Source organism: Poecilia reticulata, chromosome 17, assembly GCF_904066995.2.
Source record: "Poecilia reticulata chromosome 17, P_reticulata-male-v2, whole genome shotgun sequence".
In the NCBI taxonomy this organism is placed as follows: Eukaryota; Metazoa; Chordata; class Actinopteri; order Cyprinodontiformes; family Poeciliidae; genus Poecilia; species Poecilia reticulata.
In genome coordinates this window covers 16,302,560-16,326,467 of record NC_088846.1, presented here as the reverse complement: position 1 = coordinate 16,326,467, position 23,908 = coordinate 16,302,560, and the positions used below count along the sequence as shown (strand labels likewise).

Here is a 23,908-nt window from a genome sequence, read left to right as displayed (position 1 = left end):
AAGGTCACTTCGTTCTATGTCCCTCTTAGACTAGCTGTTTGTTTCATCCTCTGTGTCAACTTATCTGGATTTGTACTAAACCAGGATGCCAAGACTTATCGGTTACAGGAGGGATAGTTATAGCTTTTGATTTTTTTTCTGACAGATCTTCTCATAGCAAAATTCAGAACCTTCACTTTTATTTTCTGTGTGTGTTCAAGTTAAGGTTGCATTTATTTCGTATAACATGTCTTCCGTCTCTTTTTGTGTGTTTTTTTTTGTTTGTTTTTGCAGAACCACACGTTGACTCAGCACAGCAGCTAACGTGGCAGAGCTCAGTGCCGTGACCAAGAACAAGGATCGCATGACGCACAGAACCAATCCTGACCGCCAATTACTGTCGGCGTATTTTCCCACTGACTGACTAGTCCTGAGCATTCGATTCAGCCCCACCGCCAGAAACCACACCACAGAAGAAGGAGAAAAAAAAGAAGAAACAAAAGCAGAGAAAGAACATAAAAGAAGCCTTTCGGTTCTTTACTAATCATTGTGTCCAAAGTAAAGAAAAGGCCATCTTGTTTGTACATAGACTTCTTTATGTGTTCCTTATCTACAGGTATATTACAATCTTATACAGTATTTGCCATTGTACAGTTAAAAATGTTTGTCTAAAAAAAGAGTAAAGGAGGGAAAAAAATATCATTAAATCTGTCAAAGAAAATGGGTATTGACCCATCGTGAGAGGAGGCGTGCCATAACGAGCACAGGACTCTTCATCACTGGCACTCCTTCGTGGTGTATACAGACAGTCAATCCTTATAAGGTAAAAATTTTGGAAAAAAAAAAAAAAGAACTGAATTCACCAGCATAGGCAGATACCTTGTCTGTGTGTCTGTCATACAGTAAGCATGGCTGCCGGAGGAGCAGCTGTGAATGACGGTGCAACAAATCTGCACTGCCTGTGCTGAAGTTCATGCGAGAGACGGGAAAAACTAAAGAACACAGAGAAGAGAAGAAGAAAAAAAACAGGACAGGGGACAGACAGGATGCTGATATATGCAAATGCAGTGACACAGATTTGGAAAAGGCTAGCTCCTCTGGTTGGCTCGTGAACAGAGGCGTGAAGCTCCCATGTGGCTCTCAGAGCGTGGGGAAATCTCCGGCCCACTGATTCAACCTGTACATTTCTGTTATTAATGTTTACTGCTTGTTGAAGCCAGAAGATTACTGGAATTTTCTCCCTTTTTTTTCCCCATGTTTTGTTATCTCTGTGTATTTTTCACAATTTGAATTTAGGGCATGAAGACTGAGCGCAAACTCAGACTGTCTCGGGGATACAACCGTAGTTCTAAAACGCCGTCCCTGGCTCTCCTGGAGAGTGTCCGCCCAACCCTCTTCCTTTGCAGCGTCTCATTGCCCACTGCTCAAACTGGAAGCCACTGTGGCACCATACAAAACTCCTGACCCATCCTGTATTGTAAATGTTTTGCATTCATTGAACCTGAGATGCACTTTTGTATGAAACTTTCATGTTTTGACATTTTGACTGAAAATTGTTCGTATACAGTTTACAGGAAAAACACGATCTCCTGCGGCAAAAAGGAAAGTTATCTCTGATGTTATTAAAATGTATTGTACAAATATAGAGTTCTGTATTTGGCAGACCTCATTTTTTTGTGTTGCACATGTGATGGAAATAATAAAAACTGTATGAGGAAATGGCTTTAGTGTCGCGTGCTTTCTAAAAGCTTTGTGTGCGGGAGTGTGTGAGAAAGCAAACACAATTAACCCATCAGACAAGACCTATGACAGCGCAAGCGCAATTATAATCCAAAGCTTGCCCGTTTTTTTTTTTTTTTTTATTGTATCAAATTGCATCCTATTTTTCCTCACTCCCTCGTGGCAGTCGCTAACGAACATCTGAGCATCTTAAGGGAGGTCTTTGTTATTAATGACTCCATTACCCATCACCCTGTGCGGTCCCATTCTACACACCCTTGCGTAAGGTCTATTTAGGGAGCCTCCAGCGCTCCGGGGGACCTGGGAAAAGATTCTCCTGCCTTCACAGAATGGGACATTAGCATCTGTCTGTCTCAGCAAATGATTCATCAGTGGTGACACGAAAAGCTGCCTACGATTTGTTGAAGCGTTCACTTTTTGCTTTGAAAAAGCCTTGCTCTGAAACTGAAGGCTTTGTAACTATAACAAGACACAACAATAACGACAAGCATGCAGTGGTTTCTAAATCACGTTTTCTAGTGGATGCCAGTACAAAATATTGCATTATTTACCATGGTAAATGCAGTAATATTCCCACAATTTTTACATTATTATGGTCCTCTCTGTTCAAATCATACACTGGGAAGCATAGAGGATGTTTTTTGGATGAATATGACCCCACAGTGCAAAGCACAAGAGAGAGGGCAAAACATAAGACGCATGTAAAAGAAATAGTCTTTACTAAGTAATCACTGAATCCAGTTTAGTGGGGTTTGCTGTGTTTCTTGTGAAGTGTTTTCTGACAAACTGCGTTCTCCCTATGTTTTATTTATTTTTTTGTTATTACACTGTATTTGTCGGCTATACTTACTTTTTTTTGTACATTTTTTTAAGTTAATTTTGTTTTGTTGTGTACATATTGTCCACTTTATAGAAATAATCACGAAACAATTTTCCAGTGCAGCATGGTGAATGTCCTCTTACTCATTTACTTTTACTTAGATGTCCAGTCTCAAAGATTCTCATTGGCTAGCAGGATTCAATTTCTATGATGAAGATTAGATCAATTATAGACAAACTGCAACCCCACATCCATGTGGGAGATGGTACATCCCGGCATTAAACTGTCACAGGAAATGCAAGCTGGGCATCCATTAAACAACTTTGCTAGCATCTCCCTTTGCCAGACACTTTTAATAAGCTTCAAGGGCATTTGAACAGATCCAGAACTTTGCTTTGCCAGAGATGGACTGGCCCACATCATCCATTACATTAAATTGGGTGGTGGCCTCCAGCTCATATTTATGATTTAATTAAATTCACTTGTGAGGCGTATCAAAACCACTGCGGCCTCGCTTTTAAGCGCCAGCCTAAGCAGCTCAACGCGCACACACGTGCATGGCTACATACATTAGTGCGCACACACGCGGCGTGTTCCTGACACACGCCCAAGTGCGAGACTTTGTAGGCGCTTTGGCAGAGGGTTCTCTAGGGTTCATTTAAAGCAATATAATTACACAGCTCCCAAGTATTCTTCCATCAGAAAGCAGCAGAATGGATGGCTTGTTCAGAGATAAGTCAGCCTGGCTGATCCTCTACAGTGCCGTCGCACTGCACATAACCTTAATGCAAGTGGCACTTAATGTTGCTAAGAGCCTGGCCAATCCTTAATGAAACTGGCCAGTGGGGCCAGATGTTTGGGAGTAGCTGAAATGGTGTTGTTTTTATCTAAGACGCATTTAAAATAACATTTGTTTGTTTTTATGGGATTTCTTATTTATTTATTTATTTATTTTTAGACTTAAGAGCCACATACCTGCAGTCCTCTCGAGGAAAAGCAGCAGTCTGTGTTAAGACTTTATTAAAGAAATATGAGCTCCTGCTGAAGCTGTGCAACATGCTGCAGTCCAGAAAGGTAAAAATGTGGCCTTTCATCCCTTTTGAACAAATATACATTCAGTGCTTCTCCCTTGTGTTCCAGTGTCCTTGCTTTTGCTCTTCTTTGGTGCAAAATTTAGTTTGGTGAAAACTCCACATTGTTAGGCTGTGCATTCCTCTGGCTGAAGGAGACCTCAGAGATCTCTTATGGCATTCAATATGTGCGCCCAAGCATGAGATCCAGCTCCATTTGGCTGGGAGATCCACTGGGACCGTCTGAGGTAACCTAATCTCTCACACCAGCACTTCACATCCACAGAGCCATCTTTTCACTTCAGAACTATATTAGCAAAATGGACGTCTCAACTCGACTATGTAGCCCCATCAGGATGTTTTTGATGAACGCAAGGTCTTTGCTGTTGTCCTATGGGTTTTTCTTGTGTAATTTTGAGCATTTTATTTTTAAAATGTGACAACAGCAGCAAGTTTTACACTGTTTCTTTGTTCTAAAGAATAAATATACAAGCATGCCTCACCAGATTTTTTGTTTTCAGAAAACAAAAAGTTAAAGGAGCAAGGTGTCAAAGAATGATCAGTTAGATAAAAATATATATATGTTTCAAATACTGGTAACTAATTTTACAAGGAAATTTTAATTATAATAAAAGCAGACAATACATGAAGGCTAAGTTTTATCATTAGGACCTTTGTCAGTACTGTTACCCTAAACAGAAAACTGAGCCAAAACCCTTCATCAAACAGTAAACATCATCTTCATCACACTGTGAAACACAGCTGGAATAAAAAGAAAAAGAAACTCAAAGACAGAAAAAAAAACAGAGAAAAAATTTCATATAAAATAATGATTAATAGAAAACATTTTTGAAAAATATAAAAACAGATATTTTTTTATATATGTAGACAATAGTAAGCAAACCATATGGCCAAAGACACAATTTTAGTGGCCATTATAAAGTAAACTTAGAACAAAAATAAAAGCAAAAAAATTCTAAAGAAGACACTGGAAAGAAAAAAAAGACAAAACAAACAAAGGAAAACAGAAACAAAGCCAGAAAAACACTAAGAAATTATCTGAAAGAATTGTGGCTCAATTTAAGAACCAATAAACAAGTTTTCCATTGGTATAGGTTTATTCCCAAAAACAAATAATCAACCAAACACACATTTCCTTACTTTGGTTAATGTTGAATCAAACCTAGCAGATGAAAAAAAGCAAATAAAAAGCCATGTTAACCATGTAATCAGCTACACATTTATAAGTAGAACTTTCCATTTTTGTTGCTTTTACGAGTTTAGGTTTTGGTTTCCAGAGTCCTACTCTGTGATTGTCTGAAAAAAAAGGCTAATTATCAGATTTTAAACTTGAAACTGAATGGTAATAAATGAAAAGTCATAATTTCTCTTTCATTAATGTTCTAATGTCTGTAATCTAACAGTGCAATACATTCACTTCTAATCTGGGTCTAATCCATAACAACTCAGTTCTCTTCACGGACAAACAAAAACTCTCTCCTCCACTGTACCCTCCTCTAATGATCCCCATGTCTCCTGCACTGGGAGAACTGAAGGTGAGTATCACCCTCCAGTCATCTCCCTCTGCCTCACTAAGATAGACACCTGAAATAGACAAGCCACTCTCCCCCCCTTTTTTTTTCATTTTATTTCTAGTATATCTGTGTGACTGGATGGGGGAGGATTTTCAAAAATGTATTAAACTCCAAGCAATGAAATATAGACCAGGTGGGGTCAAATTTCCAGTAACTCTCTTGGCTCTGTGTAGCCAGCTCAGTTTGGTGTGAGTGAGGAGGACAAGGGAAGAGCCTAACAAGAGGAGTGAAAAGGGAAAGATACTATCAATAATGCAGAGTATGCTGTATGGGGCTGAAGGTAAAAATGGAAAACACACTGACTGATATATAGAAGGGCTTGCTGAATCCTAGGCTGTACTTAAAAGTTTTTAAACATGGTAGAAGTTTTTACACAATTATTATTATTTTTGCTGCGTCTTTCCTTTATACAGAATGTCGAGTCGCACTTCAACGTTTTTGAGTAAATACAAAAACCAGCTCTGCAATCACGATTTAATTTGCTAAGGGTGAAAAGTTGCTTAAACTAAGCTCCCCAAAAATAACAAAAACAGATGTAAAAATGCCTAAAAGTTCTCATAAATAAAATGGAACAGAAATAATATGTAATGTCCCTAAGTGGGGAAATTAAGTTTTCAACAAAATGACAGGAAAAATGGAGGCATGCAGATTCACACAAAGCAAAATTTTGTAAGAATTTATTAAGAATTAGAGACTGTGCAGTAAGGGCTCGTTTATTATACGAGGAGAGAAAATATTGTACGATTTTTAAAAATAGCATCTTTGGATTCACAAAAAAATGTGCAACTGAGTAAAATACTAGGATAAATGACCCATATCTAAGTGAGTTCTAGAACCAATGAGGAACAAAGTCACTAACACCTATCAGCCCGTACAAATAATACAGGACCACATTTGCATCACTTTACGACTTAAAAACTGCTTTGCGTAAAGACCTGAAGCATTTAAGAGTGGCAACAAAGCAAAAATGCAAATCTGCGAGGGGTAAACATGGTTTCATCCATCCGTCCATTGTCTATGCCCACTTATCCTTGCAGGGCCGCGGTGGGGTCTGGTGCAGATCTGCAGAAGTCATTACAGCAAGAGGCGAGGGACCTCGCACAGGTCAGCAGTCCATCTCAGGGCAACGCGGAGACACACAGGACAAATGACAAACACACTCACAAACACACTCACACCAAAGGGGAATGCAGAGGGACAAATTAACCAAACAGTCATTATTTTTTGATAGTGAAAGGAAGCCGGAGTACCCGGAAAGAATTTCGCATGCACAGGGAGAACATTCAAACTCCATCCAGAAAGTTTGAATGGCAGGGATTCAAATCCAGAACCTACTTATATGTTCTTATCCTGTATTTAGTGCAACTTACCATAAACTCCAAACAAATGTCCTGGCAATCCTTAGGAAAACCAAGCCCACAGCAAGATACTACCACCTCTTTTCTCATCACGCTCTGCCCTCCAGCAATCCCAGTCTCCATTCCCACAGTTCATTCATGTCTCCTCCTCTCCCTGTGCATCTTTTGTATTGTAAACAACTCACAAAAGCATGACAAGGTCTCTGCAAAATGTTCCCCTCCACCTCCTTTTCTCCTCTCCCAGCTATTTGTTATTGTCTCCTCGCTATCGTGCACGAGTTTGTCTCCATCGCATGTTCTTTCTTCTGTTTTTCCTCTGCGTCAGAAAAGCAAAAGTTAATTAAATATGGAACGAGATGGAGCAGCATCTCTTTAAACCATCATGTCATTAAAATGGCATCCCTGGGAGATCAGCTTAAAAGGAGCCGGAGAACAATGTCTCCTCAGTTGGATATTTATGGGGCTGGTTATGTAAACATGCTCTCTTTATTCGCTATGTATATTTCATGTAATTATCACTTTTTGTAGCTCTGCCCCCTTGAGATTCATGGAGGCAAGAAGTTACTGGGGGAATGTCATTAGAGGAGACTATTGTTACAGAGCTGCTGTGATGCCGCACAAGAAAGGTAGATTTTCATCCTGGTGAAATCTTTTATCTATATTTGACTTCATCGTATAAAAATCATCAATGTCTTTTTACATTGCATCTCCAGCTAAGAAAGAAAGAAAAAAAGAAAAAAAAGCCCAGGCCTTCGGTTCCATTCTCTGCAGTCGCCCGTCTTTAATAAAAAGTACAGCATGTTACAGTATTTTGTTCTCCTCCCAGCATGCATTTGATCTAGACACCGGGAAATTCACTGATGATTTATCAGTTTGCCAAGAAAACGTTGATGCCTCTTTCTCAGCCTGCCCATGCCTCCGTTTATTAGAGGCACTGAAGATCTGGAGTGAACTAGATTCTTCTTGCAGAAAACGCCAGTCACTGGTGCTCAAAGGCCTGGCGCCAGCTGACGGGAAGCCGCTAATTAAGAGGGCTGGAGAGCCAGTGGGGCACCTTACGAAACACGGGCACCTGGGTTTCACATGAGGGGGGCTGGGTGTCCATCACGCTTTGCCCGTGTTGCACAGAGAGCTCTGCAGTCAGCTCTGCCGCGCTGCGATGTTGCTCTGTTTTTACGCGCGCATTTTCAGACCCAGCTCACACAAAAACCACCGCTACTCTCCTTGTGCTTCCTCACTCAGCTGGGGGCCATCGCAGAGAGAGACATCATTGTGTTGCACGATGAAAATGTACATGTCAAGGTGCATTTCCTTTAAGTCGGTTGCACTTAAATACATCTGCAGCAAGGTGAACGCACACAATAAAACCTATATGCACACAGGATTTAGAGTCCCACGCACAAAACCTAGCGCTCCTCCTCTTGCTATTGTTCACCGAGTCTTCTTTGCTGTAGGGTCAAAATGTCTTTAACTAATCTAAGTGGCTTCGACTTAGGGGACAGTATGAGGTCTGCCATGAGTTCTGTCATTACGCTTTCGCGCACCAGAGGCAGATAGAGCTCCCGACCACCACTGAACCTCCCCGTATTGCCATCCAATCCGACACCACAGATGCAGTAAACCTAAGTGAACCGCAGTTTCGAAAGTCGACAGCAATAACCACTGCAGAATTGCTTTTAATCAACGTCTGAAATGAGGGTGACTTGAAGCGTCGCCCCATGCTGATTAAATGTAATTGTTTAATTGCCAAGTGCTGGGAACCCATCCTAAGAGGATTCCAATGGAATTATTTAATCTCTAGTCAGGAGGTGCACTGCAGGAAAAAAAGAGGAGGAAAAACGGAAGAAGTGAAAAGGCCAAAATCAAGCAGAAATAGTCTTTTTTTTTTTTCTTTTTAAGTGTGTCCCTGATGAAATATTAACTGTGGTTTACATTTAGCTAGCTGAGAGAGTGAACAGTCTGTGCTGGAACTTCAGCATCGGAAGGGGTCACGGTTCTGACCTCTTTCTGCGCAAAGTGGTTTGATCTTGTCTGCAGGTTCTTTTCTGTGTTTTGGCAACATTCTGTAGTGGTGCAAATGTAGAATATTGTGCTGTTCTTTGTAGAAGAGAGTCCAAGGACGCAAAAATGCCTTCAACTGTTAGCATTAAAATACAGTGGTTTCAGTTTACATCTGATACTTTTAATTGCATATAATCCGATTAGAAGTTAGATTTTTAAGATTAAACAGATAGTGTGGGGTTTTTGTTAAAAGATAATAAGCAGTTACTGTAAATACATCACCTGCAGTAACTCCATTTACGTTTTAGTATAAAGCCAGATTAGTTGGTCATGGAGGTTGAAGCTAAAGACTTGTCAGCAGCCCAAATTTCTCACAGGGGTTATGCTAATGCAAATTATGCTAATGCCGAAATGAATTTTGAACTGAAGTTATTTCGGTGACGGTACAGATGAGAACATCATCCATGAAGAGAAAAACACAAAAAAAGCCAAGATCTTGTTTTCTTTGTGGTCCTATTTAATCAACCTTTACCAACTGCATGCTTGCATTAGATGGTTATTTATCTAGCTGATAAATATCCATGAGAAATGGAGGTAGAAGCCAGGGATCTTTCTGTGAGAAACAGGTAATGTATTTTGACTCAAATGATTCAGAAACATTCGTCAAACTCGTTTAAGTCCTCTTTCTTTCCCAATTTGATGCTCGGCTAAATTTCAATGAGTTGTTTTCACCACATCTACTGCTTAAGGCCACTGAGTCGATGCCATATGGTTGGCTGTTTTAGCAATTGAAAAGGTGTACCTAATAATATGTCTTGGTTGGTGTATGTTATTCTGCCTGTAAACATTTGTAATGTCTTTATAAATAACATCACATAAGGTGCTTTGCCTCCATTGCTGGATATGGCATCTCTTAGAAAAGCTAATCAGACACCAGATCCAACTAAATTAGATCTATACTAAATAAAGTATGGAATACTAAGTGTACTAAATGAGATGGAGATATTAAGTCCAACAAAGTGGCAATGAAATGTAATAAGAAGCTTTAAAAGAGGTTTATCTGATCACAGACGTGTCTTTGCTGAATGGACTCTATAAACCTGACTCTTAGCAGTTGTCTTCTGTTTGGGGTCACACCCCCCTCAGGATCATTGCCTCCGGTCATAAGCCTTGACCAAGAAGAGCAGGATGAAAACACAGGCAAACACACACTTCTTCACATGTCTTAATTATTATCTCCCATTGGAATTTCCCTTTGCTTAGACCAGTTTAAGCTGGCATGATCCCCAGCACTGCCTCAGTCAGCGGCCAATAAGATTGGCACACATGCCATGACATTTCAATCTATCATCAAAATCAATAGCAGTATCCCCCACTAATATCACTGCAGACAGTGCACAGAGAAAGTGCTCTTGCTGTCACATTTGAGAGTAAACCCAGCTTTGCCATTCTGCTGAGGACTGCAGTTCTGTCAACCCCAGGGAAATGCGCCTGCATCCCTCTGGTCAGAGCTGCACTACTGTCCCCCTCAACCACGTAGTGGGCTGAGCGGGGAGCGAGAGTTGGGATGGGGGGCGGAGGGAGCATAGCAGAGGCTTTGTTCCCTGCAGCTGTGCCCTTATTCCCAGCACCTGACCAGGGGGCCAGATGTGCACACAGGCAATAGCAACAATTTGAGCAATGCAAGTCCCCTTTGGGACCCAGACACCTGCAAATGAATCCTCAGGATCTGACACAAAGGCATAATTACAGGTCTAACAAGTATGCATCCGGAGAGAGAAATGTTTAATCTTATCAAATCAAGCTTACATAGAGACAGAGGTATCGGAAAACAGTTTTGCACTCTCAGCATTTCATGCACACATCAAACAAAAGTAGTATGCGTTTGGCACAAACCCAGAAACTATAGGGCACAATGTGGTCATTCACAGTGAAATCCATTTTAATTATTTCCTCCCAGGCTTTCCACAAAATCCATCAGCTAGCGTCTGAGATAAGTGTGTTGATGAAAGTCTTCACTAGCATTCCTGTGAAACAAAAATGTATAGATAAATATATATTTTAATCAGAGGTCATTCATTAAAGCCAAGTGGATAACATTTTAACTATTAAAGTGTATTATTGTTAAAGGATAAATACAAAGCATTCAACTGCAAAACGGCTATCTCAGGCAGTTTGTAACATCAGCTGAAGCAAAGAACATGCCACAATAACATATATCTAAAGAAGACCATATGGAGGATGTGGCAAGAGCACAGCCACATGTGATCATTATTGTCATTATTGTAAAAATGAATACACTTTTTCTTTTAAACAGCAAATATACACAATAACATCAATGTAAACCCGATAAAGCTGATGAAAAGTGTTAACATTTTGAAAGCTTGCTTCAATACGTTATTGCACAGTAAAGGTTAATGGTGACATCTAGTGGTACAAGAGAATATGCACACCTTTTCATACTGTAAACTGTTTCAAAAACCTCCCGCCGTCGAATATTTATTTCTGATGAATTTCAGACAAAGAAAAAAAATTATTTGACGCCTCACATGAAATTAAAGAGGCTCATAAACCTCTAAAGTTGATGGTTATGAGGAAACTGAAAGCATAGCAGCAGGAACAGAATAAGTTTTGTTTTTCAGTTCAATCCATTTTATACGCCTTCATGTTGCGACCACAAACTTCTGCATAGTTCATTGGGATTTCATGTAATATGTTAACAAAAAGGAGCAGATAATTATGTTGTAAGAAATTTTTGTCAGTATACAAGACTGTTATGTCTTTTGTAGAAGAGTGGCAAGTAGTACAGTAATATTAAAATAAAGGCTAAACGAAAAGCTTTAGATAAAAGCATATCCCTATTCTTGAATGGCCCAGTTAAAGTTTAGAATCCAACAGAGACAGGACCTAAAAGACACTCTTTTTCTGGTTGAGGATGTGCTGTAATTGTAGAATTAGCTGGTTCTACAAAGAAGAACACTACTAATTGCCACCTTGTGTTAGTCTATAACATTAAATCTCAATAAAATACACTGGAGCTTGTAGAAGCAGAGTGACAAAATGTGAAAAAGTGCTGTGTTGTTTCCTCCCCTCTTTGACAGCAGAGGGTGATATTGGCATGTTATCATCCAGTTTTGGCAAGGATTCAATGTAGAGGACAACACCTTAAAATATCATTTTAAAATATCATTTTTATTAAAGATATCTAGAGCATATTCTTCTGATACGGACACTGACACAAACAATAAATAAATCAACATATTCCATGACTCCATTTTTTTTTCTAGCGCATAAGAAAAATGTCCATCTTCAACTCCTAAGATGTTTCTTGTTTTGTACAAATGGCAAAGAGCTACTTAAAAGGTGCATTTATTTCTGATAAATAAACAATAATATTTACTTTTGCGAATATGCACATGATAAAGTATTCCCTTCCTGTTGAATACAAAAAAAAAAAAAAAAAAAAATCAATCAAACATTACAAAATGCAGTTGGAAACTTAATTACGACCCGTATGACAAATTGTTGGACACAGATTATTTTAATCTGCTTTCAATCTATTGTTTTGGCACATTGTCTGTCTGTGTCTTCCTGTCACTGGCCAAGGCGCAGGGCAGAGGAAGGCGGAGTTGTGTACCGCTTTGGGCAGAGGATCTTGCTGAAGGCCCTGCGGAAGCTACTGTGGCACAGTGGGTACAGGAATGGGTTAATAGCTGAGTTAAGCCACAGGAGCCAGAAGGTGACCTCATACCAGTGATGCTGGATGCATCGCCCTCTGCAGGCAGCACGGATGATCATCAGTAGGGTGTATGGTGCCCAGCAGATGGCAAACACACATACTATGATGGCCAGGGACTTAGCGATTTTCTTATCCCTGGACAGACGGCTAGGCTGAGCAGCCCTGCTGGTAGAGGGATCCAGTTTACCCAAACAAGGGGAGGAGGTCTGAGAGTGGAAGGAGCCTCTTCCAGGCAGCTTTATCCCAAATCCCCAGTTATGGGATAGAGGGACGCCTTCTGTCTGGGCAGAAGCCGGTTCACTTGCCTGAAGCTGGTGCTGAAGTTGGGCCTCCCTATGGTGGCGCCTTCTCCTGCGTATACTCAGGTAAATGCTGAGGTTGAAGAAAGCCACCGAGATGAAAGGAGAGAAAAACTCCAACATGGAGGCACTTAGCAGAAAGTACCAAGAGTAATAGAACTCTGCAAAGCACTCATCCTTTGGCACGCGGCTTCTGCCCACCACCAGCTCCCAGAATATGATAGCTGGCCCATACAGGACAAAGGCCAGCACCCAGACTGCAATCATCTTGATTATGGCTTGATGAGTCATGCTCTGTCTGGCTCGATAACTTACCTGCAGAAAAAATAAGCATAAATCAGAAAAATCACTTGGATAAACCTGCAAATAGTGCCACTGTCTTCGGATATTACAAAGATATCTGCAAATGCCTTATTTTTGTAACCATAACAGCAATAATATATGCTGTGTTTAGAATGATTGATTGATAACATAAAGAAATTTTTTTTTGTGATCATGGACTAAAATCATTTGTTCAGTAGGGGGAAAAAAAACTACTGACTGATTTTCTACAATTAATTTTGTACCACCATTGTTGGTATAAAATGTTTTTAAAATAGATGAAAATAATTTTGGGGGATGAGGGGTGGTGGAATTTTACTTTACTAATTCAAATTGGTCAGTTATTTGCATTTTTATTTGCAATCTATTGAAAAAGGAAGGTTAAAACCAATAATCTCCAGATGTGACAGAAGTGCAGCAAACAGACGCTTCAAGTCTTATGCTCACAGTGAAGCATGGTGGGAGATCTGTGATGCTGAAGGCTTGGAAACTTTGTTAAAGTCTATGGCATCGTAAAAAAAAAAGTTTAAAAGAAATCTGATGAGCTCTCAGAGAAAAACAAAAATGTATTGTCCCCATGTCTGTTAGGATAAGAATAATTTAAAAAAACATAACCATATTAACACAGGGACACAAAATCAGCTGTTTTTTAAAGACCATCTCACTCTGTAGCCCCAAATCCTCTCAAAAAATTATTTTTAGTTGAGCTGAAGAGAAGAGAGCATAAGACAGGACCCAGGCCTCTGAAAGGTACAGAAAGATTATGCAAAGAAGAATTGTCAAAAATTACTCTCTGTAAACTCCAACCGGATCAAATGCTGCAGAGAAGCTCTAAATGCCGTTCTGGCAACAAAGGGAATGCACTGCCAATTAACGACAGAGGTGCCGGCAATTCGGAAATCAATGATTTTCTACAAATAATTATTTCTTAACAAAAGGACATATGCATGGTAATGTTCAATAAATTGCAATATGTGCTTTGATTATGCTTATTAGATTAAAATTACCTTTTGAAAATGCATCCTTCAAGCAGATCATAAACAAAACTTTCATTAAGTCCACATTTCTGTATTTTTTTTTACATTAAGCTAACATTGACCATGGGTTATCAACACAAACTATGTCCAACAATCCAACACCATGTAGTGTTTAAAAGTGTGTGAATGAGTATTAAGCCAATGAAGCACCTCTCATGACCACTCGTCTCAATTAATGTCACATCCTGTGTCCCTGTCCACATCCCTTCTCAGCAGACAGCAGACTTTAGAGCCTCTCCAGCTCCTCTGAAAATTTCTCCCTGTGCTTCTTTCTAATTAGCTTTAGTGCAGAGAATATTAAACCTGGATCCACTTGTGTTTGTACAAATTAATTTGTACCTGACTCCGAACCCTGCTACATGTCAATCATCTGCCGAAACCAAGAATTATAATGTCCAATGCCTTGGATTCATACATCCTACATCTCGAGGTTTTTCATAATTTCCCCATGACAACCACAAATCTCACTATACTTGAAATGGAATATGGCAAAAGTCTCCATAAAATGCATTAGGTTTACACTGTCTTTTTTTTGTTTTATTTTACACACACACATGTATATATATCTATCTATAGATATATCTATATATCGACAGACAGACAGACAGACAGACAGACAGACAGACAGACAGACAGACAGACAGACAGACAGACAGACAGACAGACAGACAGACAGACAGACAGACAGACAGACAGACAGACAGACAGACAGACAGACAGACAGACAGATAGATAGATAGATAGATAGATAGATAGATAGATAGATAGATAGATAGATAGATAGATAGATAGATAGATAGATAGATAGATAGATAGATAGATAGATAGATAGATGTAAATCAAACTATTACTCAAGTCCTTGGTCCTTCTCTTAAAAATTATGCTCTACTTTACATTGGGCCTTTTGCAAAAATAATAATAATAATTTTAAAAAATCCCAATAAATTACATCTAACTTTGTGGCTGAAATGTTGGAAAATTTGGAAATATTTAGGCCACGTGCATACTTTTGCAAAACTCCATACCTTAAAAATCAATTAAAAACGGTCTAATAATCCTGTCAAATTAATATTAACTCATTCCACTGACGAAACTAACAACCAAAAGATGGTTCCTCTCCAAAGCTGAGAGATTTTGACAGCTCTCTCTCTCTCATGCCAGCTGTGTGTCATTTGACTCCACCTTTTCTTTTCAAAGACAAACTGTGTCTCTGACTGCTGACAGCCCTTTGTCTCCCAATGTTCAGAGAGAAATGCTTTTAGGAAAATGTTGGTCGGCTGCAGGCGGCCTGTGCCTGCAGCGATTGATCTCTCCAGGTTGGAGGGACCATGGTATGGAGGAGGACCTCCATGATCAAAGCTGTCTAATTAAAGAAGAGGCTCACTCTCTCTCTGGTGTTATTTGTATTCATTGCTCTGATGTTAAGTGTTTGCCTCTGAAAGGAGACAGAGCACTCTCTTTGTCTCCTGTGCCAAGCATCATCCCACCTTTTGAGTTGTCACAAAGGTAAATAGGATACAGTCAGCCAGGTTACGCATGTCCAAGGTGCAGAAGAAGAAGCTACCTGAGGTGAAAGGCTTAAAAATATATGCACATTTTATTGCATATATATATATATATATATATATATATGGATGACAGAACAAATATGTGAAAAAACAATGTAAAGTTTTGAAATAAAAAATTAGAGGCCATTGGCAATGATTTGTCATGTTTGTCTTTATTTCCGAAGGCCAATCTTTCCCAAAGTCATAATCTGACTTTTGTATTTTCTAATAACTATAATTAGCGGTGGCACCAGGCCTGAAAGGGTCAGGAGTTATTAACCTTCACAGATGGACACGTTTGGGAGGATGTGGTTGCCATGCCCCAACCACTGGCCTTTGAGTCACGTCAGACATAATAATAATTTTAAAAAAAACATTGCACACAAGCTATGAGTATTCTGATCAAAAGATTTATATTGGGTCTGAACAGGTAAAGTGAACCTCTTTAAGAGGATGTGTTTTTTTTTTGAGAAGTTGGGACACAAAGTCAGTTCTGGTTTGACTTTCTCCCTGGTTATTTTCTTCCTCATAAACGGCTGAGAGAAAAGCATACACAGCCAGATGAAAAGTGTAGGTTTCTGTAATGTAGAAAATAAGAATAACCTTCTTTAAAGTGACAGATATTCTCTATATTTCAAATAAAGAAACAAATTTGTTCAGATGAAACAGTAAAACACAACGATGTTGCTCACCCCTTTCAAGTAATGCTTTGTTAAAGTAAATTTGGATTCACCTTCAGCATTCAGTCTTCTTCAGGAGGAGTCATTTTGATCTAGGAATATTTGCCAACCTAAATGTAACTGCGACAGAGGTTAGAAAAATGTCTTAAAAGTTAATTGTTGACATTGAGTTACAGACCAATTGGTTGGATTATACTGTTGTCCTTGTTGTTTTGTTTTTTATGTTGTTGTTTTTTTGTTCAGACATGGGGAAACATTCTTTAGAAGCAGAGGGTCTGGTCATCTGTCCTGTATAACGACAATACAGTTAAAAGTATCAGTTTGCATTTCCTTATTTTCCTGTTAGTTTAACCTATTAGTTTGTGCCACAAACTAATAGTGCCGCTGTAAAGTGGAAAAAGCTCTGCACTCATCTATACCTGGTTTGGCTCCTCAACAGGGTGGGGCAAGTAAAAGAAGAGACATACCTCTGGTGATGCTTAAAAGCTACATTTGGTTAATTCTTTTGTTTGACTTAAGATTTTTTCAGTTTGTATTGATGGAATATTTATGTATTTATTGTTGTTGGTGTCTAGTTTGTTTATTTATTGTTTTCTGATTGCTCAATTTAATGTTTTTTTCTATCAACACCTCTGGGTAAACTTGGTCTGACAGTCAGTTGTTTCCACTGCATGTTGGAGTACACATGACCTGCAGCTTAAAAAATAAATATATCTCAAACTTAATTATATTGCTATGCCTCTCTATTAAACATTGAGCCCCTGCAGTCAAAACTGTCATCAGCCATTGCCAAAGTTGTGCAGATGCTTAAACAGGTCACCCTGTCTAGACTTTTACTGGGCCATTCCAAAAATATGCTTTTTTTAAAAATTAATTATATTCAATGACTGGCACATTTTCATAATTTCATCTTGATTAAATAAAAAACAAAACAGTTTAATCACTTTTCACTGAGCATATATTGCATGGTCAGTGTGGTTTTTGTGGCAAATAAATTGAGGCCAAAAGTTTAACTTTTGGTGTATCAGAAAATGGAGTTTTGACAAAAGTTCAGTCTTTAAGACTCTAGTCACACCTGGCTCTTCAATCAGCGCCTCCCTCTCCACTTTGTTTGTTTTATAGCCCCACTCCATATTCCGACAGCTTCTTCAAAGTTGCTGTTGTCATTTTGGCAGCCTCTCTTATCAGTTATCTAGTTTTTCCTTCAGTTTGAAGAAATGTCCAGATTTCTAGTGTCACCTTTTTGTCCCATATTTTTTCCAGTTATGAATGATTGTCTTCACAGAGATTTGGTAAATAGATAATGTGCTGTTGTTATTTCCAGCACCCTTCTGCTGACTTGTACCTTTGTACAATACGATCACCTTGGTTCTTTGGAATCTCTCAATGAGGTTGAGGGTTTTAATCTCTGTAGTGGGGTTTTTCCTGGCAAAATAAATGATAAATAGAAGTCCCCCACCTGGAATTCTTTGTTTTGCAGCTGAATTGTATCACATTAAATGTAAAAAACCCCAAAAAGTTTTGAAATGACTTATTGTGGTCTCATTTTTAACAAAAAACCTGGACTGTGTAGATTTTTTAGGTCGACTTTAAGTCACGTGGGCTGCCAGATGCTGAAATTCACCTGGCTGACTCTAAGAGATTTAGGAACAGCATGTTCCACTCACCGCTCTGGTGACAGAGAGGAAACGGTCATAGCTGATGAGCACAATGCTGAAGACAGATGCCGAGCAGAGAAGATAGTCCGTGACCAGCCACAGCTTGCACAGCCCTCGACCCAGCGTCCACCTGCCTGTCAGGATGTAGGGGATATAGACGGGGATACAGAATGCCCCTACACAAAATTGATGAAGAATAGAACCAAAACATAAGGCCAGACAGTATAATATGCTCTTTTTTATAGCACTTTGTAACATGTAACATGTTGATATAAATGTATTCATGTCACTTTAGAGCAAAACATAAATTTTCAAAATTCATAGAATAAAAATATCATAGCAGCAGAAGACTTTTTATTGCTAAAATAACCTCAGAAACTGAGGTTATTTAGCAATTATAATTTAGACACTAAATTAGACACAGTTTTTAATTCCATCCCTCCATTCATCCAGCAGTAGATAATGACTGGATAAAACTGGGGAACACTGGACTGATTTGAGGGACGTAACCAATTGAATGGATTCTAGAACTTAATTTGGCAGGCTAAGGAAAAGTACACACATGTAGCGTTCATGTAAGAAAACCGTAAAAGTTTACTATTTTCTTATTACATCCTCTACTTAGGAAGATTAGAAGATTGAACTCACCTACTAGAAAATCTGAGATTGCCAAATTCAGGAAGTAGTAATTGCACTGTCTCCTCAAACTCTTGTCCACCTTAAAAGCCAAAATGACCAGCGCGTTACCCAGAACTATCACCACGACCAAAGTCACCATCATCACCATTAGAATGACAAATATGGGTCCTGAGAACACGAAGCTGCTCTGGATTCGCGTTGAGGGATTGTCAAAATAGTACCCGCTGGAGTTGGAATCAGTATGTTCCTCCGACATGGTGGAGATGTGAGTCGTTAGAATCCTTAACAGTCTAGTGCCAACAAAAATAATAAACCAGCAACAGGTGCCTGGCGGACGAAAACTGCGATCAACACCCCCATATATGCTCCGAAAGCTCCGGGCTTCCCGACGAAACTGAGTACAGTGAACGGAAGTATCCACGAGAGAGCGCAAGACGCGCTTCCGTAACGCATGCCTGGATACCTGATGAAGTTTACGCACGTTTGGGAGCAATACCTCTGCACGATTTGCAGTGACAGGGTGGCATCAAATGGCATCCTTTGCCACTCATGCGGAAATATTGTTGCTTTTCAACGGAATCAGTACCGGAAATCCAGCTCTGTAATTCCTCTAATGTTAGCGTTGCTTTTAAGGATAAATATTATCCTCTTAAGCACTAACATAAATATGGCTGTGTTAAGAATATATTTGAATCATATAAAACAGTGTCATTGTCCATTGATACTGGCATTGCAGCACAGTGAACACCCAAAGTGCCTAATCTGTTTTATTCAAATGTCAGCCTCATGATGTGAATCAACACAGCGGGATATTCCACTGTTTAACAATCCTCAGACATATTTCCCTTGATGAAAATCTTCATATTTGATTCGCAGACACACATTTGTTCTCTCCAGTAGTCACATGGGGTATGAGATGGATGGTTATCACGGCACAGGAAATCCAGATTTTTTATGTTGTTTGAATTGAAACAAATGCTCATAGAACACAAGTTATAAGATACTTAACCTGGGAAGTATTAGCTTATTAGGTAGCTATATTAAAAAAAAACTGCATGGATAATTTGTTTCAAGTCATCAAAGAATAGAGTTTAATGTGTGATAAGAATAAAGTTCCCACGTCAGAAAAACAATAACACCTAACCCTCATTTTTTTATACTGCCTTTTGCAATACAGGTTTGTGTCAATAAATTTGAATATTACAAAAGTTTATTTCAGTCATTCATTTCAAAAGCAAAACTTCTGTATGTTGCTGAAAGTCTTTACAGGTGAAGTAATTCAGGATTTCACCTGTATCTCAATAAATGTTAATATTACTTAACAGTTGATTTATTTCAGGAAGTCAATTCAAAAAATACAACTCATATGATTTAATTTCTTACATAAAGGCAGTTCCTCAACAGTCAGTTAAACAGTCCAAAGGGAGGGAAAACAGCAAAAGGTTATCGCTAAAGAACCTGGCTGATCGTGTTGTATGAAAGCATGTATAAAATTAAGGTTGAGTGGAAGGAAAAAGTTCAGTAGAAAAATGAGCACACACAACAGGGACACCAGCCGGCTTGACAAATTATTCAAATAAATCTCATTTAAGAGCTTTGGGGAGTGGACTGCACCCAGTCAGTCCTTCAAGAGTTACCACCAGCAACCAGACCCAGGATATGGGCAACAAGTGTCACGTCTACTGTTGAACAAGAACTATCAGACGTTTTGTTATCTGTTCTCTGTTGCTCAGTGGTTGAAAAAGCACTTTAAATATTTGTGAATGCTAAGATGAATGATGTTTCAGTTATACACGATGCATCAGTAATTTACGATGTATGTCAACTCTAAAAGAAAAAAAAAACTTTTATGGTCTCTAACAACTCTTGCGTTGTCTGAACATTTCCACGCACTGGAATTGTCAACTTTTAAGACAGACAACCAGACAGTTAACTTATCAGACAAGTGAAAAGTGGAAACTAAAAAACTTTATATTTCTGTATTAAAACTCATTATAAAACTGATCTATTTTTCAGTTGTTTTGCACAATTCTACCTCAGTGCATGCGTACATCTGCATTTAATATTTGACCCATCAGAAAAATGCAGCAACTTTAAAACAAATTGTGTAATTGTGAAATTAAAATTACAATATTAAATTTGAAGTATGACACAAAGAGGAACACATAAGCATGCTATAAAGCAAATTAAAGCAAATTAAATGTATTATATTATATAATTATAATATATTCATAATTTGTATTTTATATACAAATTATGTATATAAAATACATTATTTGTATTTTATATATATATATATATCTTTTTATGCCATTGATATGTAAATCTACATCACTGTATTGTTACTATTTGATTATAATCATGTCTTTATTATTGCTTTTTTTTCATTTCCTCTGCTAAATTAGATCTGACTTCTTTCACTATACAGAGAGTTGAGCTTTAGATATTTATTTTTTTTATTTCTTCAAATTTGACTCTCTGACAACCCAGCTTTTTACTAAAAAAGAACAACAGTATATGAGACTATTTATATTGTTACCACAGCGCACAGTGAAATTTCCTTCATACCATCTTGAATTAACAGGAAGTCCTTTAAATCCACCAGCAGGGGTCAAAGAAAGCTGCAGGAGAACATTTCAAATTAGTTATTTTCTCACAGTGACCAATATTTCTTATTCCTTGCTCTGATGTAACTCTGACTAATGTAATTTATGTAACTTACCTTTATTTATTTATTTATGTAAATACCTTTATTTGTGTCAAATTTGGGGAAGCACAGTGTTTTCAAAAGTATAACAATATTCTGTATGTTTATCACAGATGACTTTGTTGTTCTGTTTGATCCACACTGGGCCTTTTGCCTCACTGAGAACACACAAATAATAACCTGAACTGATTATTTTATTGCAGTACTTTCAAAAATATTAATTTAAAGCAAAATCGAATATTTCAATTCTAAGGTTCTGACTTGCTTTAAAAAAGGATAATAAAATGTGAAATCCCCACAATGTTTCTTTTTAATTCAAATACATAATTTGTATTTGTTGATGTCACGGAAAACGACTGAGATGTGATGGTAATAACATTTGACAAAATTAGATTTTTTTTTTCGACATTTTGCTTCCTGTTATTTTCAAAACATAACCTCTCAGAAAAATTGCGACAGATTCTTAAATGTCATAAATAATAGGTAGGCTATTCTAGCCCAATGTCTATGTCAAACTAAAGATCATGCAATTAAGTGTAGCAACTGCACTTTAATAAATTATTTTCCTCCTGGTGAAATCCGTCTGCGGTGGAGAATTTCTATTCATCTTCCAATAACAATTTTGTTCTAGTGTGAAATAGGGTAAAGTAGCACATACATATTAGACAGAATCGGTTTTGGGGGAAACAATCAGTTGAACAGGTGCAGCCTGTGGATCTGAATATCCAAAAGCAGAGACTTATTTAAATGTCGAGGGCACTCAGAAACAAAGCTGTGTCACAGAGGATCCACAAAGGCTCTAGTGCTGCCAATTATACCGAGCCCTGCTGTGGCTCTCTGCCACTCCGCTGCTCGAGTGTTTGTGTTTGGGTGCTGGCTTGGAGCACAGATGCTATCATAGTGTGAGTATGGCTTCCTGTCTACAGTAATCACGGTTAAAATTCACCCATAACCTATCCGGTGCACGTCTTAAGTCACCAATTGACAAAAGCTTTGAAGTGGTTTCTTCAAAGATCACAACTCGTGTTCTGGCAGCTTCTGTAAATCCAGCCCTACTGTAAAACATCCACTATAGATCTACTCTTATGAAAAAATGTTTATTGCGTATAGACTTGGTACGGGGTAGAAAAAAAGTAAAGCAAGATTCCTCACATGTTTCTCTATAACTGTATTAATAAAATGTAAGTGACAAAGATCAGTGAAACCTATTTTTCAGTTGACTCTGACAGGTTCAGCTTTGAAGTTGAGGCTTGATATGAATAATTCCTTTGAAAATGTATATTAAAAAAAAACTGGAAACAGTTGTCACAGAAAAATTGGATTTCAGCCTTGCTTCATTCTAACGTCACCGTTTTTTCTTCGCTCCATTTTTGCCATACATTCATTGTTGTTTTTAATGACTTTTTTTTTCTAAATAAACTACATTTAACAAATCATTTAATATTAAATAAAAGCTTTTTTTTGGAATGCCGTGATAATGACTCTTCATCACATTGCACAGGCTTTTTCCAGCTTGGTTCAGCAACTTGGCGACAACAGCTAAAACGTCTAGACTACCAAACCCTCTTAAAGAATAAATTGACCTTTTTTCTTTCAGTTGCCCTTTCACACTGTCCTGACCTTTCGTCACAATATTTGTCCCAATGTCTTGCTTTACATTTTGGTATTTCTTTGAATATGTGAAGCCTGGTGAGATTCAGATTGTTATAAAAAGCTATGACATTAATGCGTCCATCCATTATCTGACCACACTTATCCTTGCGGAGTCGAGAGCGGCGAGAGGCAGGGTTCACCCTGGATTGGTCACCAGTCCATCACAGAGGTTATGACATACATTCGGCAATTTTAATGGGAAGTAAGACCAATACCAAGGTTACTATATCAGAACTTTTAAGATAACCAATATAGTAAACAGTGAAAAATAGTTTTACTGATTTTTTCACAGACTGAAGGAAAAAAGAACAGCTAAATGCAAGACCAAGGATTCACAAGCTGGAGCATTTGTCTGTCAGAGAAGTTAAAAGGATGAGAGAGGGGGAAAGAAATGTCAAATTGAAAGTGATTATATTGTTATTTTTGTGCAATAGGCAGGAGATGACCAATCCAAAAGATGTTACTGTGAGGTTGAACTGTCAGGTGGGTCTCACAAGTGAGTATTCTGGGTAGCAGCAAGGCTCAATGTAGATCCTGGATTCTGGATGGTCCAGAAGGGATCCAGATGATAGTGCTTTGCAAGGTACTCTCTCTTGAACTTTCAAATTTATTTTGAAAGAGAATAATTACAAACTTCCTCAGATTTTTGTGGGACTTTAACAAATGATTATGAAATGGATGGAAAAGGAGACATGCTTTTCAATACTGCAGCCCGAGCTGGAATTAAATAGTTTAGATCTCTGCATACACATGTGTGAAAGTGGCCTAGTTAAATCCAGTCATAGCAAAGCTTAAAAATTGATGTTCATAGATGCTGTAAGCCCCTCTGACTGAGCTTGATATTTTGTAAAAAAATAAAATAAAATAAAATAGAAATTGCAACAATTTCCATCTCTATTTGTACAAAGATGGTCGACATGTACCCAAAAAGACTTATAACTGTCATTGGTTTTTAAAAATACCGACTCAGTTGGACAGAACATATGAGCCCAATGTTCTGTCCACGTTTTTCAATAGTGAGCACTGTTTCCTGTTCATGGAAAACTTTTTAAACAGAAAGATAAT

The 23,908-nt window shown here is 38.3% G+C and overlaps 2 protein-coding genes across 5 annotated transcripts in view; one reads left to right on the top strand and one right to left on the bottom strand.

Moving 5' to 3' along the window:
* The window catches only part of znf521 (zinc finger protein 521), a 67,060-nt gene extending 65,358 nt beyond the window's left edge, over positions 1-1,702 (top strand). For all 4 annotated transcript variants that reach the window (XM_081597877.1, XM_081597876.1, XM_081597875.1 and 1 more), the window contains one exon: positions 274-1,702. In XM_081597877.1, coding sequence (XP_081454003.1) covers positions 274-303 — 30 coding nt within the window. In that variant the 3' untranslated portion in view covers positions 304-1,702. The remainder of the gene's footprint in view (positions 1-273) is intronic.
* Positions 1,703-10,483: 8,781 nt separating this feature from the next.
* Positions 10,484-19,849, bottom strand: LOC103479572 (histamine H3 receptor). The gene is made up of 3 exons (XM_008434078.3): positions 18,493-19,849; positions 17,854-18,020; positions 10,484-12,916 (listed from the first exon to the last, which is right to left on the bottom strand). The coding sequence occupies exons 1-3, from the start codon at positions 18,737-18,739 to the stop codon at positions 12,158-12,160; spliced, it is 1,173 nt and encodes a 390-aa protein (XP_008432300.1). The 5' UTR covers positions 18,740-19,849; the 3' UTR covers positions 10,484-12,157.
* Between the last annotated feature and the right edge of the window lie 4,059 nt (positions 19,850-23,908).

What these genes read in the sequence shown, in the direction of transcription:
- LOC103479572 (XM_008434078.3), bottom strand. Translation starts at nt 18,739, where the DNA reads ATGTCGGAGGAACATACTGATTCCAACTCCAGCGGGTACTATTTTGAC. An exon ending in AATCTCAGATTTTCTAGTAG is followed by an intron (nt 18,021 to 18,492) that starts GTGAGTTCAATC and finishes AATTTTGTGTAG; the next exon opens with GGGCATTCTGTATCCCCGTC. An exon ending in TCCTCTCTGTCACCAGAGCG is followed by an intron (nt 12,917 to 17,853) that starts GTGAGTGGAACA and finishes TTTTTTCTGCAG; the next exon opens with GTAAGTTATCGAGCCAGACA.